The sequence below is a fragment of the Micropterus dolomieu genome, linkage group LG23 (genome assembly GCF_021292245.1).
Source record: "Micropterus dolomieu isolate WLL.071019.BEF.003 ecotype Adirondacks linkage group LG23, ASM2129224v1, whole genome shotgun sequence".
NCBI classification, from domain to species: domain Eukaryota; kingdom Metazoa; phylum Chordata; class Actinopteri; order Centrarchiformes; family Centrarchidae; genus Micropterus; species Micropterus dolomieu.
The window spans coordinates 30,873,046-30,889,699 of NC_060172.1; the positions used below are offsets into that span (position 1 = coordinate 30,873,046).

At 40.5% G+C, this 16,654-nt stretch overlaps 1 protein-coding gene across 1 annotated transcript; it reads left to right on the forward strand.

Moving 5' to 3' along the window:
• Window positions 1-1,088: 1,088 nt before the first annotated feature.
• umodl1 (uromodulin-like 1) lies at window positions 1,089-13,770 on the forward strand. Its single transcript, XM_046040674.1, has 17 exons — window positions 1,089-1,180; window positions 1,431-1,667; window positions 1,905-2,063; window positions 3,276-3,403; window positions 3,626-3,809; window positions 4,637-4,777; window positions 5,322-5,591; window positions 6,065-6,322; window positions 6,880-6,992; window positions 7,162-7,381; window positions 8,322-8,459; window positions 8,558-9,336; window positions 9,488-9,648; window positions 10,269-10,505; window positions 11,745-11,901; window positions 12,022-12,106; window positions 13,041-13,770. The coding sequence occupies exons 1-17, from the start codon at window positions 1,105-1,107 to the stop codon at window positions 13,226-13,228; spliced, it is 3,531 nt and encodes a 1,176-aa protein (XP_045896630.1). The 5' UTR covers window positions 1,089-1,104; the 3' UTR covers window positions 13,229-13,770.
• Window positions 13,771-16,654: the final 2,884 nt, after the last annotated feature.

Sequence of the window (16,654 nt, forward strand, 5' to 3'; positions counted from 1 at the left end):
ACAGTGTCATGACTCAGGTATGGCACTGGTGGTGAAAAGTCAATATTTTCATTCATGAAATATGGCATAAAACCACGTTTTATTGAGCTGATGATTTTTATTTGGTAGTGTAACTGTATTTAATGTGCAGTGACATTAGTTGACTCAGCCATTAGCCCTGCACCTCCCTGCATTTACATGCTCCAGCACCTCAGCATGTAACCAGTCATTATCACTTAATGACTGAAGGAAGTGTAATGATGCACATTTTCACACCTCATTATGTAAAAGGGGCACCATTACATTAATACTACATTTACTAAGAATGAAAAAAATATCCATGAAAATATTAGAAATAATACAGAGGACCTGTAGAAGTTTCTTTCATCTAACATGAATGTATAGTCACATTCGCATAGTCGAAGTGAGGACAGAATCTTGATGGAGTCTTTTTTTAGAATGCGTCTTTGACAGCCAAAGCATCCCACTGGTCCTTCATATAATGAGAGTGAAGACATGTGGGAAAATGGTAAGGACGTCCTCACTAGTGTTCTCACACTAATGGCTGACACAGGCTGTTCATGCCAGCAGCATAGCAAGCACTGCCATGGTTACCTGTGTGGAAACCAAGCCATTTGAGACTTTGACTCCTCCCATAAGACATCTCTCTCCCTGCCATCAAAAACATGTTTACTGACACTGAGAATGAGTAAAATGAGAACTTATCTATTCTACAAAAATGTAAAGAGATCCTGGAATTTCCCTTGTGAAAATCATGAACACCAAAGGCTTTTCTCTTTGCAATACACTGGCTCGCTAACATGTCATGCTGCCATACATCTTGGCAGTTCAAGGTGTCAGATTGTCTGAATATTATAATATTCTTGCATAAATTCATGTAATTTCAGTTCACTGACAAACACATTCACATAAATCTAATACTTACCTGCTGGCTGTCATAATTTTGTGGTCCATTAGGGACTGATGGTGCAACGAGGGGAGGAGAAAGACAGAGCCACAGAGGATTTTATCTCTGAGCACACCATGAACAGTGAGTTAGCATCATCTCAAAGAGAAACATGCGCGTACAATGTTGTTGTTAAATATATGGTTGATCTGTGAAAAATGAGTTGGATGCTTTCCATCTGGGTGGCCGCGGCCCTGCTGGCTCTCTGTGGGGGACAGAACACTGTGCATGAAGGTAGGCTTCTACGCTGCTGACAGATTAACATGAATTGTATGTGTTGCCACAGAAAATGGCATTTATGAAGATCTACACTGTTTTCATTTGTTTTTGTTTAAAAAAAACCAATTTAATGTCAATTATGTTTAACTTCATGAGTCAAGGAGCATTGTTAATGAATAATTCAAAATATAAAATCTGATGTCATTATGCAGCCAGAAACCAACATCAAAACTGAGATATATTGACAAGATATATTTTACTCTAGGAAATCACCTGTCTGGCTACCATCTCTGTATTCACAATGAGACAAGGATTGTGAGTTTCCTGGTGATGCATGAGGTCCCCTATACTGTGACAAAGCCTTGTGGTGGCTGGCTCCTCTGGAAGACATGTACAGTCACACTTTACAGGATGACCCATCAGACTGAGTACAAGACAGTGATGGAGCAGGTGACCAGGTGCTGCGAGGGCTACGAACAAGTCGGTCATTACTGTGCCCTGCGTGAGTGTGCTGCACACCATTTATGCATCAATTGGATGGAATAGTATAAAGGGGCACATATTGTTGTGTTTGTTGTTAGAGTTAAAGTATCTTTGTACATTTAAAGATATAGCATCACACGACAATGAATTTGTGGTACTGTGTGCAAGACACCAGATCGAAGCACAGAAACTGCACTGCTACAAATATCTCGCTGCTAATATATGGCCTATAACATGTTATTTCCTTTGAACAAAGCTGTAAACAGGAGTGGTGAGTTCACTGCCAAGCCAGGATCCTGTCCAACCGCAGATGGATTGCATCCCGGATCTGTGGACTGTGAGTGGGACATGGACTGCCCAGGATGGCAAAAATGCTGCCAGAGATTGGGTCGCTCTCTCTGCATTGATCCTGCAAGTTAGTATGCATTACTGTTTGTTTTTTTTAATGTGTAATTAAAGTATGCAACCGGTATGGTTTCATGTCATGTGCACAAGTTCTCACTTTTCTATATATTTTTTATTTTATTTAGCAGGTCTCTGCATATAGCTTTAGACAGTACAGCGGTAAGGGGAATGTTGTTTGTTATCTTCAAGGCACTGAAACATTACATTTAAAGTGAGCCTGTGTAACGTTGCCGTGCAACTGTGGCTACATGTGACAATTACAGGATAATAGCTCATGCTAAAACATCATAAAACAGGGCACATGTAGAGAAGAGTCATACAATTAGTGACCTGACTCAGTAGGGACAGTTTCACAACAATATCTATCTAAGTATATAAGTATAAGTTAGCTCATAAGCTCCTGGCCCTGAGTGTACTGAATTGAGCAACAGTACATTTTATTGTTTGTGAGTCCAAGTGTACATTTCTAAAAAGATAAAGTCTCTTTAGAAACATGTCCCAATTATTTTGTATAATCCACAGACTGTGTACCATTTTCATCTCAACAAACTTCACTGTTACTGTTTTTTGTAAATGTCATTTTCTATTCTTATCTCAAAATGAGGGCAAATAAATTCAAACAGTACTGCATGCTCTGTTTGAAAATTATTAGGGGGATTGTGATTCCACATAAAGCAAAAAAAAAGGAGAGGGTTATGTGTATTTTCTTTATACTGAAGAGAGGATGAGCCACTGTAGTATGATATCTTATGGTCTTTAAAAATGTTCTCACCCCAGATTTTAATTTTATTTCACCCTTCCTTTAGCTGGACAGAGCTGCCGCACTTGCCTGGTTCATTAAGTCACTGAAAGTGGTAAAAACCAATCAGTTAGTAGGTCAAAGGCTGGAATTTTGGGGTGCGCTATTTCTATGTTTAAGTAATTTCATTTCAAATGTGGTACATTTGGTGAAAATGATTGTGCCATTTACATACTAAGTTTCAAATAGTACACCGTTTAAAATCTGTATGCATCTTACCTTTTTATGATTAAATGAGTTGTACCACTCCAACACTGTTATAATGGGTGTTGCTGTTTTTTTCCCCAGTCAATGGGAGGGTCTACTGCCCTTCCTCACTCTAATATTTTCCCAACAGCCTGTTAGATCCCACTATGTGTAAGTGAGAAATTACGGGTTATCTTTATGATTGGAGTGAACTGACCCTTTTAACTTAACTTTCAGGTTTAGCAAATTATTCTGAGAATGGAGGGTACCGTTTGAACGCAACAGTGACAGTGAAAGCTGATTACCAGCAACTGATGTCCAAGGATAGAGGATCTTTGGATCACACACGACTGCTACAAGCAATGGTAATACTACTAATACTTCTACTACAGCTGTTAAGACTTCTGCTGCTTATATAATAATAATAATAATAATAATCATTATTATTATTATTATTATTACAGCCAAGACCACTAGCCAGCTACCAATACTGGTCTCTGATATACCAAGGCATCCACTTCTCTGTTTCAGAGTAATTTCACATTCATTTCATATTGATACTTTTTTTGTGTCTCTATTACTAATAGGTGACTGGAGCTCTGCAGTCTGAAGTTTCAGTTTATTACCTCAGCTCATGGCCTGTTCATCCCTACAGAACTGCCACCTCACTGCTGATCGAGTACAACTTTACTCTTTCACTGCACAATGTCACATCAAAGCTGCATCTTCTCCTCAATGACATACAGGAGGTGTCATATGTAACCGTGGAAGGTGAGGAGACACAGTAGTTCTGTGCAGCAGCAATCATCTCTCTGTGAAGCCACTTGGGGCTGGTTTTTTTTGTCTCTTTAGAGAAATGACATTCTTGTAGAGTGTTGAGAATGATTCATGTTGCTGAGAACACGGTGTTCAGGAAAAAATGACTCAGTCGCAGCGCAGTTTCCTTCTCCCACCACTTCTATTTGAGTGACAGTCATCTGTGGGATGTTTCCTGCAATAGCGGAAAAATAACACCAGGGCGAGTGCGCACACACACATGCACAAAAACAAACGCCCACCCACACACACACAAACACACACACACACACACAGATGTTAATCATGAATCAGTCATACTTGGAACTTTTGCACAAAAGACACAGTAACAAGCTCGCCCTTATGCACACACTCAAACACACATGAAGTTGCCTTCAAAATGTTATTTCACAGATAATTGATTTTCTTCTCTATACTGTAGGCACAAATTTAATTCTTGACTGATAAGTGTGAAAAAGTACTTTTATTATTTTCGGGCTCCTCTGAATTACTTAGCCTTTAAATTAAAGATACAAGAAAGACAAGTGAATCAAATCCAACTTACACATTTTATTTTAAGTACCTGTATTCTTCCCTGAAACCAGCTTTTCTAAAGCATAATGTGGATCCCTACTTTTACAATCTAAATGTCTTTCCCTATGAATGATATTTATCATTATCAAGTTTCACATTACATTTTGTAATTATTGCTCCTTATGCAAACAGAACCCTAATTCAAGAGTCATCACATGCAATTGTATTTCCAGTGTAACCTCTTCATATGTCTGCGTTTCTAATTGCAGATGTAGATGAGTGTGCACAGTCTGCTCTCCGTCAGTGCTCCCCTCAGGCAGACTGCCATAACACTGTGGGCTCCTACCATTGTGCCTGTCACCAAGGATATATTGATGTTGACCCCGGCAACCCTGGAGCCCGCTGTACAGGTTAGACTGTGTGGGTGTGTGTGCAAAGTAGTTCAAATATATATCGTCAATCATTTACAAGTTGTTTTACCATGTGGTTACGGTAGTGAGTTGAATTGCAGTGGTAAATTTAAAAGTAGGGAATCTACTGTATACAGTGATCTGAGATTAGTAAGAACCATAACAACCCCAATGTATTCACTTGTGTGTTTTTTATCTCATAAAACCCTGCTTTAAATCGTTCACGTCTGCTTGTAAAGCTTAAAGGCTAATAAAGGCAAAAAATAAAATAAAATAAAATAAAACCATGAGAAATGTTTCATCAAACTAAAACAAAGAAATATTGTGGTAGGGTCAAGAATGACGAGGCTATGCAAGCCTTGTGACAAACAAACAGACTGATAGGGAACAAACCACTCTCTTGAAATGAAGCAGACATCATGTGCCAAAGTAGTTCCTCAGGCCAATCGAAGCTGCTTGAATCAGGAAATTGTGGTTAGATTTAACGTGACATTTTAAAGTTTTGCATCAGAAGCTTTGATTTCAACATCGACTTGTATTCCAGCTGACGCCAGGGTGTCGACTACCACAGAACCCCCGCTTACCTACCTTCCACCCATGAACGCAACCTACAGCCCAGCTTCCACCACCACACAGGACCCTCCCGGCAACAGCACCATAGGTATCTCCAGCTCCACTGAGCCCAATATGACTGCGCTGAGTAATACAAGCTATGTCTCTTATAATTCATCACATGCTCTGCAGTGGACAAGCTCTGCACCTTATACCAGCATGAGCTCAACTGTGGAGTCACCTCTGCCAACAACCACATGCTGTAAGAAACATTTTATTTTTATCTCAAGTCTGCTTAAAGTCCCCATATCTTGATTTACACGCCAAAGTAGTGGGTGTTGTGTCCAAATAGAAAAATGAGCTTTGAGTGGATGAGACAGCCCTGAATAGGGCTAGGATTATGCAAAAACCTAGTTTAAATTAGTGAGCTTTAAAGGTGCTGGTCAGTGGATTTTGTTACTTTAGAATAGAGCCAGGCTTGCTGTTTCCCCCTTTTCAGTTATTGTGATAAAATAAGCCAACTTGCAAGGCTAAAGCTAGCAGCCTAGCTTTAGCCTTGCATTTACCGTACAGACATGGGAGTTGTATCAATCGTTTCATGTAACTCTTGGCAAGGAAACAAATAAGCATATTTATACCATATAATTAGCAAACTATTCCTTTAACTGCAATGAATGTATGGTTACCATGTTTTCTGTTCCTGTCCCTCTCCCACTACCCACCACCACCTTCCAGCTCCTCCCAGCATCACCAGTTTATGGTCAGCTAATGTTACTGGAACCTCCTTCTGTGTCCACTGGTCCAGCCAGTTTCAAACAAACCAGACTTACCAGGTTGTTGTAAGCAAAGGGTCAGAGGTTATTCATTTTGGGGTAACCAGTCAGACCACAATGAAGGTAAGGAGACTGCACCCCGGGGTTCTCTACGACGTCACTGTGACACCTCATGCCTGCGGCGGACAAGGAGTTGCCGTTCGTGTATCTGTCAAGACTGGTAAGAACTGTGGACAAAAATTTTGACTTTGGCTTTTGGATTTCTTTTTATTATAAACAATAAGTGTCATTAAGCCTTAATTTGTGCATAGAATAACTGTGTGGTGTTAAAATGTTACTCTTGCCCATGTTGAGTTATAACATGACGCACAATTTCAGTTTTAATGATAATCTTACAGTTAGTATTAAAAAAAAGCTGTTAAATTGTTGTAACTGTAAATATCAGACTGAAAATTTGTCAAAAGGGCACAAACCTTTATTTTCTCTGTGTGGAAGTATTCCCACTCTTTCCTGTTAAAGCACAACAACATTGGAAATACATTTTTTTGAGCCACAGGAAAAGGAGCTGATGTACCCAGATTTTTAAAACATTCAACCACTGAATACTACCCCTGGGAGTAATAAGTAGAGCAATAAAATTGCCCTTAATGACTTAATGACTAATGTGTGATGAAGAAAAGAGTAAATTTTTAACCAGTCGGCCCAGAGCTGGTAAGAGGGCTTGCATTTAAATGTGGAAAATGTGTTTATTGTACCAAGTAAGGCTTTTCTTTGTAGATGCTCAAACTCTTCACGCCACAACACGACTTACCAATATCCAGTTCACTGATGATCTGCAGAACACCAGCAGCCAGGCCTACAAAAACCTCACAGAGAGTATTATAGAGGAGGTGGGTGTGTTACGCAGATTATACAGTGACAGAATGTGTGAAAATTGAATTCCACACCCTGTAAACATGTCTATTTCTATGAAATAAGAACTTTGAATTATCAAGTTTTGTTCTTTCATCCCTCACCCCTCATTATTCTGAGTTGGTCTGTTTCCTTCATCATCAACAGATCTACCAGTCTCTGTCTCCAGAGATGAGGGCCATGGTGGATTCAGGCCAGATGAGAATCGAGATCAGAAGCTTTTCTCCAGGGAGTGTGGTGGTCAACTTCACCATCACCTTCATCCCCAGTGAAAGCCAAGACAACAGTAATGTAGCCACAGCTGTGCTGCACTCCCTGATGAATAGCACCAAATACACTGTGGATGAAAACAACACACACATAAACGGTATGTCTATTTCTATTCTCCTTTCCAACCATGTGTTTTACGAAACCAGGGCTGGTAGGCATCAAAATCATAGGAAGTGCTTCAAAGAAATTGTCTCAAATTGCTAAAAGTAACTTTCAGCAAAGTCTTTGATTTTATGCATCAAGAATAGTTATTGAAGTAAGTAAGTAATTGAGTAAATGACTTAATCAAGGTTAGTACTAGTCAGCTTGTGAAAACAGGTGAATGGTATCTTCTGTGAATGGAGCTTTCCATAGTCAGTTTGGGTTTAGAGACTTCAGATTCTTATCAGAAAGCTTTTGTTACAAACTGGGAGCAGGAGTTTAAATGGTGTAGAAATTTACAAGGCAAGGAGGGGATACCAGATGATGCTATTGCATTGTGGGAATTGTAGGGTGCTAGGTTTTTGTGCATCTTGACCAATACCAAGACAAGCATTCTCAGCCTCTGCTGCCTTAGTTTAAAAAAAATGTCAATACATCTCTTGTGAGTCTCCCAACTTTATGGTCTCACAGTGGTGCAACACAAAATAGCTAGAGTACATCTTTAAGTGCTGACCACAATGACATAAGGACTACATATGTGTCTTTTTGCTTTTCACTATTTTTTGGAAATAAGCAAGGCATGTTTATTTGTATACCACAATTTCAACACAAAGGCAGTTCAAAGTGCTTTACATAATGCATTAAACATTGAAATGAAAAATTAAAGGAGGTACATATTGTTTCAAAGGAAACAGTTGAAAAAAGTGAGTTTTTATAGCTATTTGTGCTTAAGAACAAAAGTATGTTTCTGTTTTGTACCATAAAATAATACAATTTTTAATATGTGACAAACTAAAATGTAATGCAGAGGCTTATTCATGTCTGTTTTTTTGCATGCCAGGAACCTACAGTATAATACTAAAGACGTATTGTGCCAAATACTTTGCTTTTTGTAGACTGGAATGAATGTGCTTCAGGGGAAAATGACTGTTCCCAGTGGGCTACATGTACAAACACCAATGCCTCCTACACATGTGTTTGCCTTGACGGATTTATAGACAAGACCCCAGAAAGGCCTGGACGAGCCTGTGAAGGTATGATCTCGCTGTGCTAGTGGGCTTACACAGATTGATGCACAACTAGTAACAGGATGTCTTTGTATTTTGTGACCAGAGTGTTTTTTCTTGTACAGCAATCCCTACCTCGGAGACAATGACACCACCACTCATACCCACAACTTTTTCTACAGTTAGAGCTACCCCTTTCTCTCAAATAACTCCCCCTGCTCAAACTACAACCATTTCTAGCACTGCAACCACCGCAACTGCCCCAACAACAACTATTCCTCCTACAGCTACCCTGACTACCCCAACGGACACCGCTACCTACACGGCAGCCACCCCTAATGCAACGACATCCCTGAGTTTTACCCCTACAACCCTAACGGACACCGCTACCTACACGGCAGCCACCCCTAATGCAACGACATCCCTGAGTTTTACCCCTACAACCCTAACGGACACCGCTACCTACACGGCAGCCACCCCTAATGCAACGATATCCCTGAGTTTTACCCCCACTACCCAAACAGACACCGCTACCAACATGACAGCTACCCCTGCCGCAACAACATCCCTGAGTTTTACCCCTACAGAACCAACGGACACCACTATCTACGCGACAGCCACCCCTGCTGCAACGACATCCCTGACATTTGCCCCTACAACCACTGTTACCAACCCCACTACAACAACCTCAGCTCCTACCAGAGCATCTACGCAAGGAGCCATCTCAGTCCAGTGCAGGGTTCCTGCCATCACTGTGACAGTTAGCAGGGATTTTCTTCGGAGGGCCAAGATCATGGAAAGTGCCCTACACTTGGGCTTGCCGGAATGTGGCGTTAACGGAGGCAATGACACCCATGCCCAGCTGACAGTAGCCTGGAATGAGTGTGAGACTAGACTTGTGCATGTGAGTTTTTTTCTCTTCTGAAAAAGTGTTGGATTTGGGGAAACTTGCATTTTCCTATGCTCTTATGTTTTGTAGACACTATTCCAGCCAGCATTGTGTCTCTCAAACTGAAGTGCATCAACATCTGTACTTGTGACATCTGGTATTTTAGAATGAAACCTACTACACGGCATCTGTGACCCTGTTCAACACCATGGATCCGTACACCTCACCCAATGGAACTGTGGAGGTACCCAGAGTACGGCTGCAGGTTCCCATCATGTGTACCTACATGAAGAGCATGCTCACCTTAGCTGACTACAGCTCCATGGGGTATGCTTCATGATGTCATTAGCAGTTTTCAAACGCGCCACAGAGCAGCTTATGCAGTTGACATGAATCCAAAGAAATCACATAAATATAGAACTTTGTCACTGCTAACTCATATAATGAACAAATAGTTCTTATATATCTATATTATATAACAGATTGCACTTTGAAAATTGCCTGTGAAGTCCTCATTCATTATAAGATCTCATCGATTTATGAGATACCAATCATATGAGTGAAACACACACGAAGAGTAGGGGTGATTGTGCTTTTCCCTGAAATATTAGCACATCAAGAGTTAGATGAGAAGACTGATACCATTCTATGTCTCTGGACAGCTAGCCTGGCTGTATCCACAGTTAGCACAATCTGCCTCAGACTAAAGCTCACTGCTAACTTCCTGGAGTCTGTGCTTGTTGCCTGGCAACTGGTCCCAGCCAAGAAATAGGCAGGAACACAACAATTTGAGTTTGGTTTTTGTACTGATTTAACAAACGAGATATAACAGGTTAATTAGTGAACTTTGGAAGTGCTGTTAGGCAGATTCTTTTACAACATTTGAAATGTGTTCCTGTTGTATTATTGGCTGTATAGGCTACATATATATATATTTTTTCCTCCAGGTATGACGTGATCAAAGATGTCGTCATGGGCTCGGGGTCGTTCAAGGTGACGGTGCAGCTGATGAAGGATGCAATGCGTCTACCCCACAACTACAGCTTGTCCCCTGAGGAGGCTGTGGTGCTGGAGGTTAGCCTCAATACATCATCAGAGCAGATTAAAGTAGTCATCAACAAATGCTGGGCCTCCTCTACTCCAAACCCTGCTGACAACTACAGCCACATCTTCATGGAGAACAGGTCTGCTTCTACCTAACGTACAGCACTATCGCTATTTCTGTTACTATTAGTATTTCAGCTAGCTGTGCTGACTCATTCTCTCACTTCAATTACAACTATTACCAATTGCTCGGTGGTGCAGTGGTTACCGCTGTCACCTCACAGCAAGAAGGTTGTAGGTTCAAACCCCGGTCACCCCGGGCCTTTCTGTGTGGAGTTTGCATGTTCTCCTCATGTGTGTGTGGGTTCTCTCACTGTCCAAAGACATGTGGATTAGGTTAATTGGTGTCCTTAGGTGTGAGTGTGACTGGTTGTCTGTCTATGTGAGGCCCTGCGATGGGGGTGTACCCCGCCTTGCGCCTGATGTCAGCTGGGATTGGCTCCGGTTGACAATGGATGGATATTTGATTTAAAAATAGTCTATGTATTATATATTATAGTGTATGATAGGACAACTGTGGTAGTAATATGTGTTGTTTTGTTATCACAAGATCACAAGTTAAATGTGTTGTTAAACTGGATAATTAACTTACCTGTTTTATTAAGAACGGAGATAATTTTGCAGGGGGAAAGAGCTAGCCCAGGACCTCACTAATTAACATGTTATATCTTGTTTGTTTAATCCATACAAACATTAGTTGTAGTGCTAGAGTGTTTCCATCACCGTGAGATTGCCAGGCAACCAGCAGTACAGGACGTCAGTGTAGTGGCTTGCCAAGAAATAGTCCAGCAGAAAAACCACATTGTGTCATTTTTTCACTTTACAACAAACAAGATAAAACATATTCATCAGCAACATTTAGAGGAGTTGGTGTGAGGATTTTAATACTGGAAGCATCTTTTTCCAAATGTTTTTATGCTAAGCTAACCATATTTAACGAACATACATGAGAGTGATGATAGGGAGACATTTTTTGATTAAGTCACACCAATGCAATATCTAAAAAAAGTGTCAACAATGATTAAACAGTCAGTTAGTCAGTACAGTAAGTAACTCTATGTCAGTGGCTGGTTCCGAAAAGCATCTTCTCGTGGTATCATCGAGTCAAGTACCAGCAGGTTAGACAGTTGTCTGTGTTTGAAGCAATAAAACAAAAATTCTGTTTCATTACAAACTGAACCAGATGATTAAATTTTGTTTGGGATTGTCATTTTATACTCAGTTTGGACACATTTTACAACCATATCACGCGCAGACAAAGGGTTAAAAAAAACAAACTGCAGCTTCAGTTTCTAAATTGCTTATCTCCGTCTCCACAGCTGTTCCCTGAACACGTACACCAAAGTGTTGATGAACGGAAACTCCAGCACATCTCGTGTGTCTGTTCAGATATTATCCTTCGTCAACCTGAGCATGATCTATCTGCACTGCCAGGTCCACGTCTGTTTAGTGATAGGATCGACCACTTGTGTGCCTGTGAGTAGCCTGCATCCTCAGATACAAACTTGTGGCTTTTATAGAGCGCAGTAGTCTAAAGCAACTACTGGCTGAAGCTGAATTTTCTCCTTTGTCACCTTTGCTCGTGTTTTCTTGCAGAACTGTCTACAAAGAACAGCTCAGTCTTCAAACAGGATTGGAACAGCTTTCGGTTCTTTCGGCCCTCTGCTGAGGTCAGGTAAAGGTGAGTGCTTTTACACAGAATAACAATATCTACTATAAAACGTTTCACTCTTATGTGATGTGTGGTTCTATTAGAAACAACACATTTTCCAGCTGCATGCCTCTGCTGTGCTTGAATTTGAGTCACAAATGGGATTTAATTTCAGCTGAAGTAACAATGACACTTCAGCTTCTACTCTGCTACTGACCAGTTTTAAAAGTAGAACAGCTATCAAGTTCTTCAGGATCCATTATGAGCTTGAGTGTCTCTTCATTCAGTTTGAAAAGGCCATCTAGCTGTTGTATTTTAGCAAAAGTACTGCTGTCTCTATCATCAGTATGGCAAGTTTAAGTAGCTTGATGGAAAACACACATTTCAAAAGCCCCGAACTTGAAATATATTTCAGGCATTTGAAGTGATTTTTTTGTTTTGATGATAGACTCATGAGTTCAATTGAAATGTCAGCTTTTTGTAAATGTGCTGAATGAAAGACTTGAGAGTAGTTCCTCTTACAGGTGAGTCAACCGTCCTGCTCCTTCCCCGTCTTCCTCGCTTTCCCAAACCTCCTCTCCTGTCACCCAGTGACTGGGGTAAAAGGCGAAGGGAAGTACACAGAGTGACGCGGTGACAATAGGAAGTTAAAGAGAAGGCAGACAGTAATATCAGACTACCTGAAAGTCTGAAGTCTGCAGAGCTCATTTGTGTAGCAACAAGATTATAGTGCGGGATGTTTGTGTGTGTTCATAAGCTCTTAGAGAGCACAAATTGAAATAAAACATTTTGTCTTAACATCTGTTGTGTATCGTTTTTCTGTAAAAACAGCCAGTACTTATGTAAGTCACAGTAATTTAAATCTCTTCTCCATTGTTGTTGCAGTAGGGACTTTTCAATGAATCATCTTGTTTCCTTTTCACTGCATGTTTTTAATGCATTAACCCGACACTCATACTTGCAGAGCCCTTGGAGCAGGAATACGACACTCTTCACATAGTTGGAATCGCCTGTCTTGGAGTCGGCGTGACGCTCCTCTTCATCATTGGCTTCGCCTGCCTTTTTTTCTACCAAAGGAACCGCATTGGACACTACAACTTTAGCATGAAGCCCAAGCAGGAGAACTTCACATACCTTGTCTTTAACACCTAGGACTACAGGAGCACCCACAGCCATCGTCATAGGAAAACATTCCGGCAGCAGCAGCAGCATGCATTTGGTAGGCTATTACAGTACGGCTGCCACCAAGTGGCACTGTTGCACCACTCATATATTAGTTCTCACCAAACATTGCACATATTTGCACATTATACAAACAGTGAAGTACAGAATATATTAAAAATGATAACTTGATAGAGTAGTTGCATACTGGAATGTGAAATATACAGACTATAACTATTTAATGAATATTTAACATTAGAACAATACCCATTGAGTATGGAGAATGTTTCAGTACATGGTTCACTTCCAAATTTATAATGTAACCATACCAGCTTGAACTGCATATAGTTGTGTAAATTATAATTTGTAATGTAGTGAAATATGCTTAATATACACCATCTGCAATACCAGTCAAGCACAGCTAGCACTTTATTTGGTTTTAGCTGCTATTATCTTGTTGTATTTGCACTGAAATATTCATTCTGTTCTCACTTGTGGTGTGACAATAAACATGTCCTGTATGAATTCAGACACTTGGGGGTGCTGCTGGCACAGTTCTTAAGTCTTAAAAAACATGTTGTGTTTACAGAGGACAACAAAAGGTATGAGATGTAAATGTTGTTATTATAACATATATAGTCTTTTTTGAAGTGGGTGGGGGTCGTAGTGGGGGAGAGGGGTGATATGTTCCTCTTTTAATCAGATTGGGGGTTAAGAAAAACATCTTGAGTAAGCCTTTCTCAGTCGAGGAGAGCTGAAGAGGAGGATCCAGCGTGGCCCCACACTTCCCATAATCCCACATTGTTGACTACAGGGTCATAAATGCAGCTCCTGGATCGACGGCGAAGGGCTGAATACTAAACAGCAGAGTCGTTCTCTTTGAGAGGAAGTCCCTGGAGACCTGTGGTGAAGGAGGGCTTACTACCATCTGGAGGGTTGCAAATGCTCCGCCTCCTAATTAACCCATTCAGCCTCACCGCCTGAGACCTGGCAACCCATCTCCATGGCAACAGCTCAGTGCAGGGACGGAGGGAAAGATGGATGGAGGGAGGGAGAATAGCAGTGATCAAAGGGGAGAGAAAGAGCGGGGAATGATTTAAGTTTAAAAGCATGAAATCAGCCCTTTGTCACTGACTTCCTGTTCAGATGTTATAATGCACATTTCTGGGCTTCAATTTCAAATTTCCACTACCTCTTTAAATGAGTGTTTTGGGACTGTTTTTTGTACAAACCTCAAGGTGCATCACTTATAACCTTACTCATACACAGAGGACACCAACTAGGAACAAACCCCATTGTTAAAAGTGTTTAGCAAGTCATTCCCAAATTCATAAATCAGTCAGGCTTCGGGGACTGAAAGGCTGCTCCAGAGGAGAAGTTCATTTTTCCGCTCTGTAAACATATATTCTGGAAAGCAGCAGAGCCACATCCCTCATAATGGCTGCAACATGATCTGTGTCTCCACCGTTCTTCCTCTTTCCTCCCGCTCTTCCTCACATGCGTCTTTGTTCATCCAGGTCAAGGCGGCTCTGAGACAGTCATTCATTGTGCTGTATGCTGTGTGTGTGTGTGTGTGTGTGTGTGTGTGTGTGTGTGTGTGTGCAGGATATATAGGGATCTCCAAAGGCTTTCACTCACACATTTCATTACTAATTAAACATCTGTATTGTGTTTTTATACAGCAGCTCAAACCCTTCCTCCAAGCACCTGGACAGTGTAATGGATTGTAATCCTGAAATGTAAGCCATGTAATTGTGGTGTCTAAGGACTGTTATACAATCTCATTTAACTAATTTAACTTATGTCTTTTAATTGTGGAATGTAAGTACATTTATTCAAATACAAATCTGTGGTACATTTTCATTTTATGCCACTTAAAACTATTACTCAATTATAATTCAAAGAGAAATATTCTGCGTCTAACTCTAGGGCAGCTGTAGTTACTACTTTACCAACATATTTCATACATAAAATTATATGAGAATGTAAGGAATTGTGTATAGGTTTAACTAACCAACAGTATACAAAGTAGGTAAAATGTGCAGCTTTATTTTACAGGTCCTGTTATTTCCTAAGAATTTTATAGAAACCTCCTGGAAAGATCTACGTCATTTAGTGCAACTTATCCTGTAGGTAAAGCACAGACATTTAGCTGTGTTTAGATAGTTGTGTTAAAGGGTCGTTGATTTGCAGAGGAACTTCATGAAAGAATAACTAAAATCTAAACACTAGCATTTACATCCATTATCCTTATAACTGGTAACAAAATATTACGTATCAGTTTCTTTCTAATTCCAAGAAGCAGTGAGACCTGACAAATAAAATGTTACCAAATAGGCTACACCTCGACCAACTACAGCAGTAAGTATGTAAGAAATGCAGTATAGATCTTTTAGAGTAGACCTGTCACTGCAATTTCTCTTACTATAAACGCTGTAACACAACAGAATCGATGGTGATCCACTCTCTTCGCACAGTCCTCTTTGGATTTTGAATTATTTGTGAGTACTTCATCAAGATGGCTGACTTGCTGATTAAGACTGACAGATTGAGTGTTACTTTCCCTCCCCCATGGTTTGTTAAAGACAACAGTCTGTCAGTGAACAATTACACAAATTGCGGAAATCTTCGGCACCAATGCAAGTTGTGAAGCAGTGAGCTCAACTATGCTGCATGTGCACACTGTGTTATGTCTCTGTGCATGTGAGGAGGAAGTATAATCGTATATATTGTCATTGACAGTTTGCTATGAACCTAACCACAGTTATGAAGGAACATCTAATGAGGAGCAATTTGAAACTGTAACAAGCAAACAGCTTCATGAAAACCTCAAACCAGCTGCTTAGTCTGGTTTCCAGTCCTGTTTCTTATCGCTTTTTCACTTGTGCACTGGACTGTAAGCCATAAATGAAATATGAGTACCTGAAGGTTGCCAAAAATCGCTTCCAAAAATGCTGCTTGTGCTTTTTAAGGAAAGTAGGTAATCCATCGTGCTTTCCTTTTTGTTGCTGACTTGGACATCTGATCGAAGTGCACAGTAACAGGTTTAGATCTAGTTTTTGTCCAACATACTGAACAAGCAGGATAATGGACCAGCTTTATTTCCAGGCTTGTTTCAAAGTTGTTTGTTGGGTTAGTCTTGAGAGGGAGTCTTAGGGGTTGAACCTCAGTGTGTTTTTTGTTACAGACCGAAATAAGTCTAACACAGAGGTTGAAAACTGTCAAGTACTGAAAACTGGCATTGAATGTCTGGTCAGATTCAAAATCTCGTGACAATGTTTGACTATTTCATTCAGGCCAAGTTCCTGTATGGCTGCTTGTGTACAGACAAAATTGGGTCGGATTTCCCATGAAATCCATTGGTTTACGTAGGCTGTGAAGTCTCTGGGGTCTCTTGATTCTGAACTCTATACACAG

Excerpts from the sequence above, each read along its gene's own strand:
- umodl1 (XM_046040674.1), top strand. The coding sequence starts at position 1,105 with ATGAGTTGGATGCTTTCCATCTGGGTGGCCGCGGCCCTGCTGGCTCTC. Across the intron at positions 6,993-7,161 it reads CAGAGAGTATTATAGAGGAG|ATCTACCAGTCTCTGTCTCC; the intron begins GTGGGTGTGTTA and ends CATCATCAACAG. Across the intron at positions 9,649-10,268 it reads GCTGACTACAGCTCCATGGG|GTATGACGTGATCAAAGATG; the intron begins GTATGCTTCATG and ends TTTTTCCTCCAG.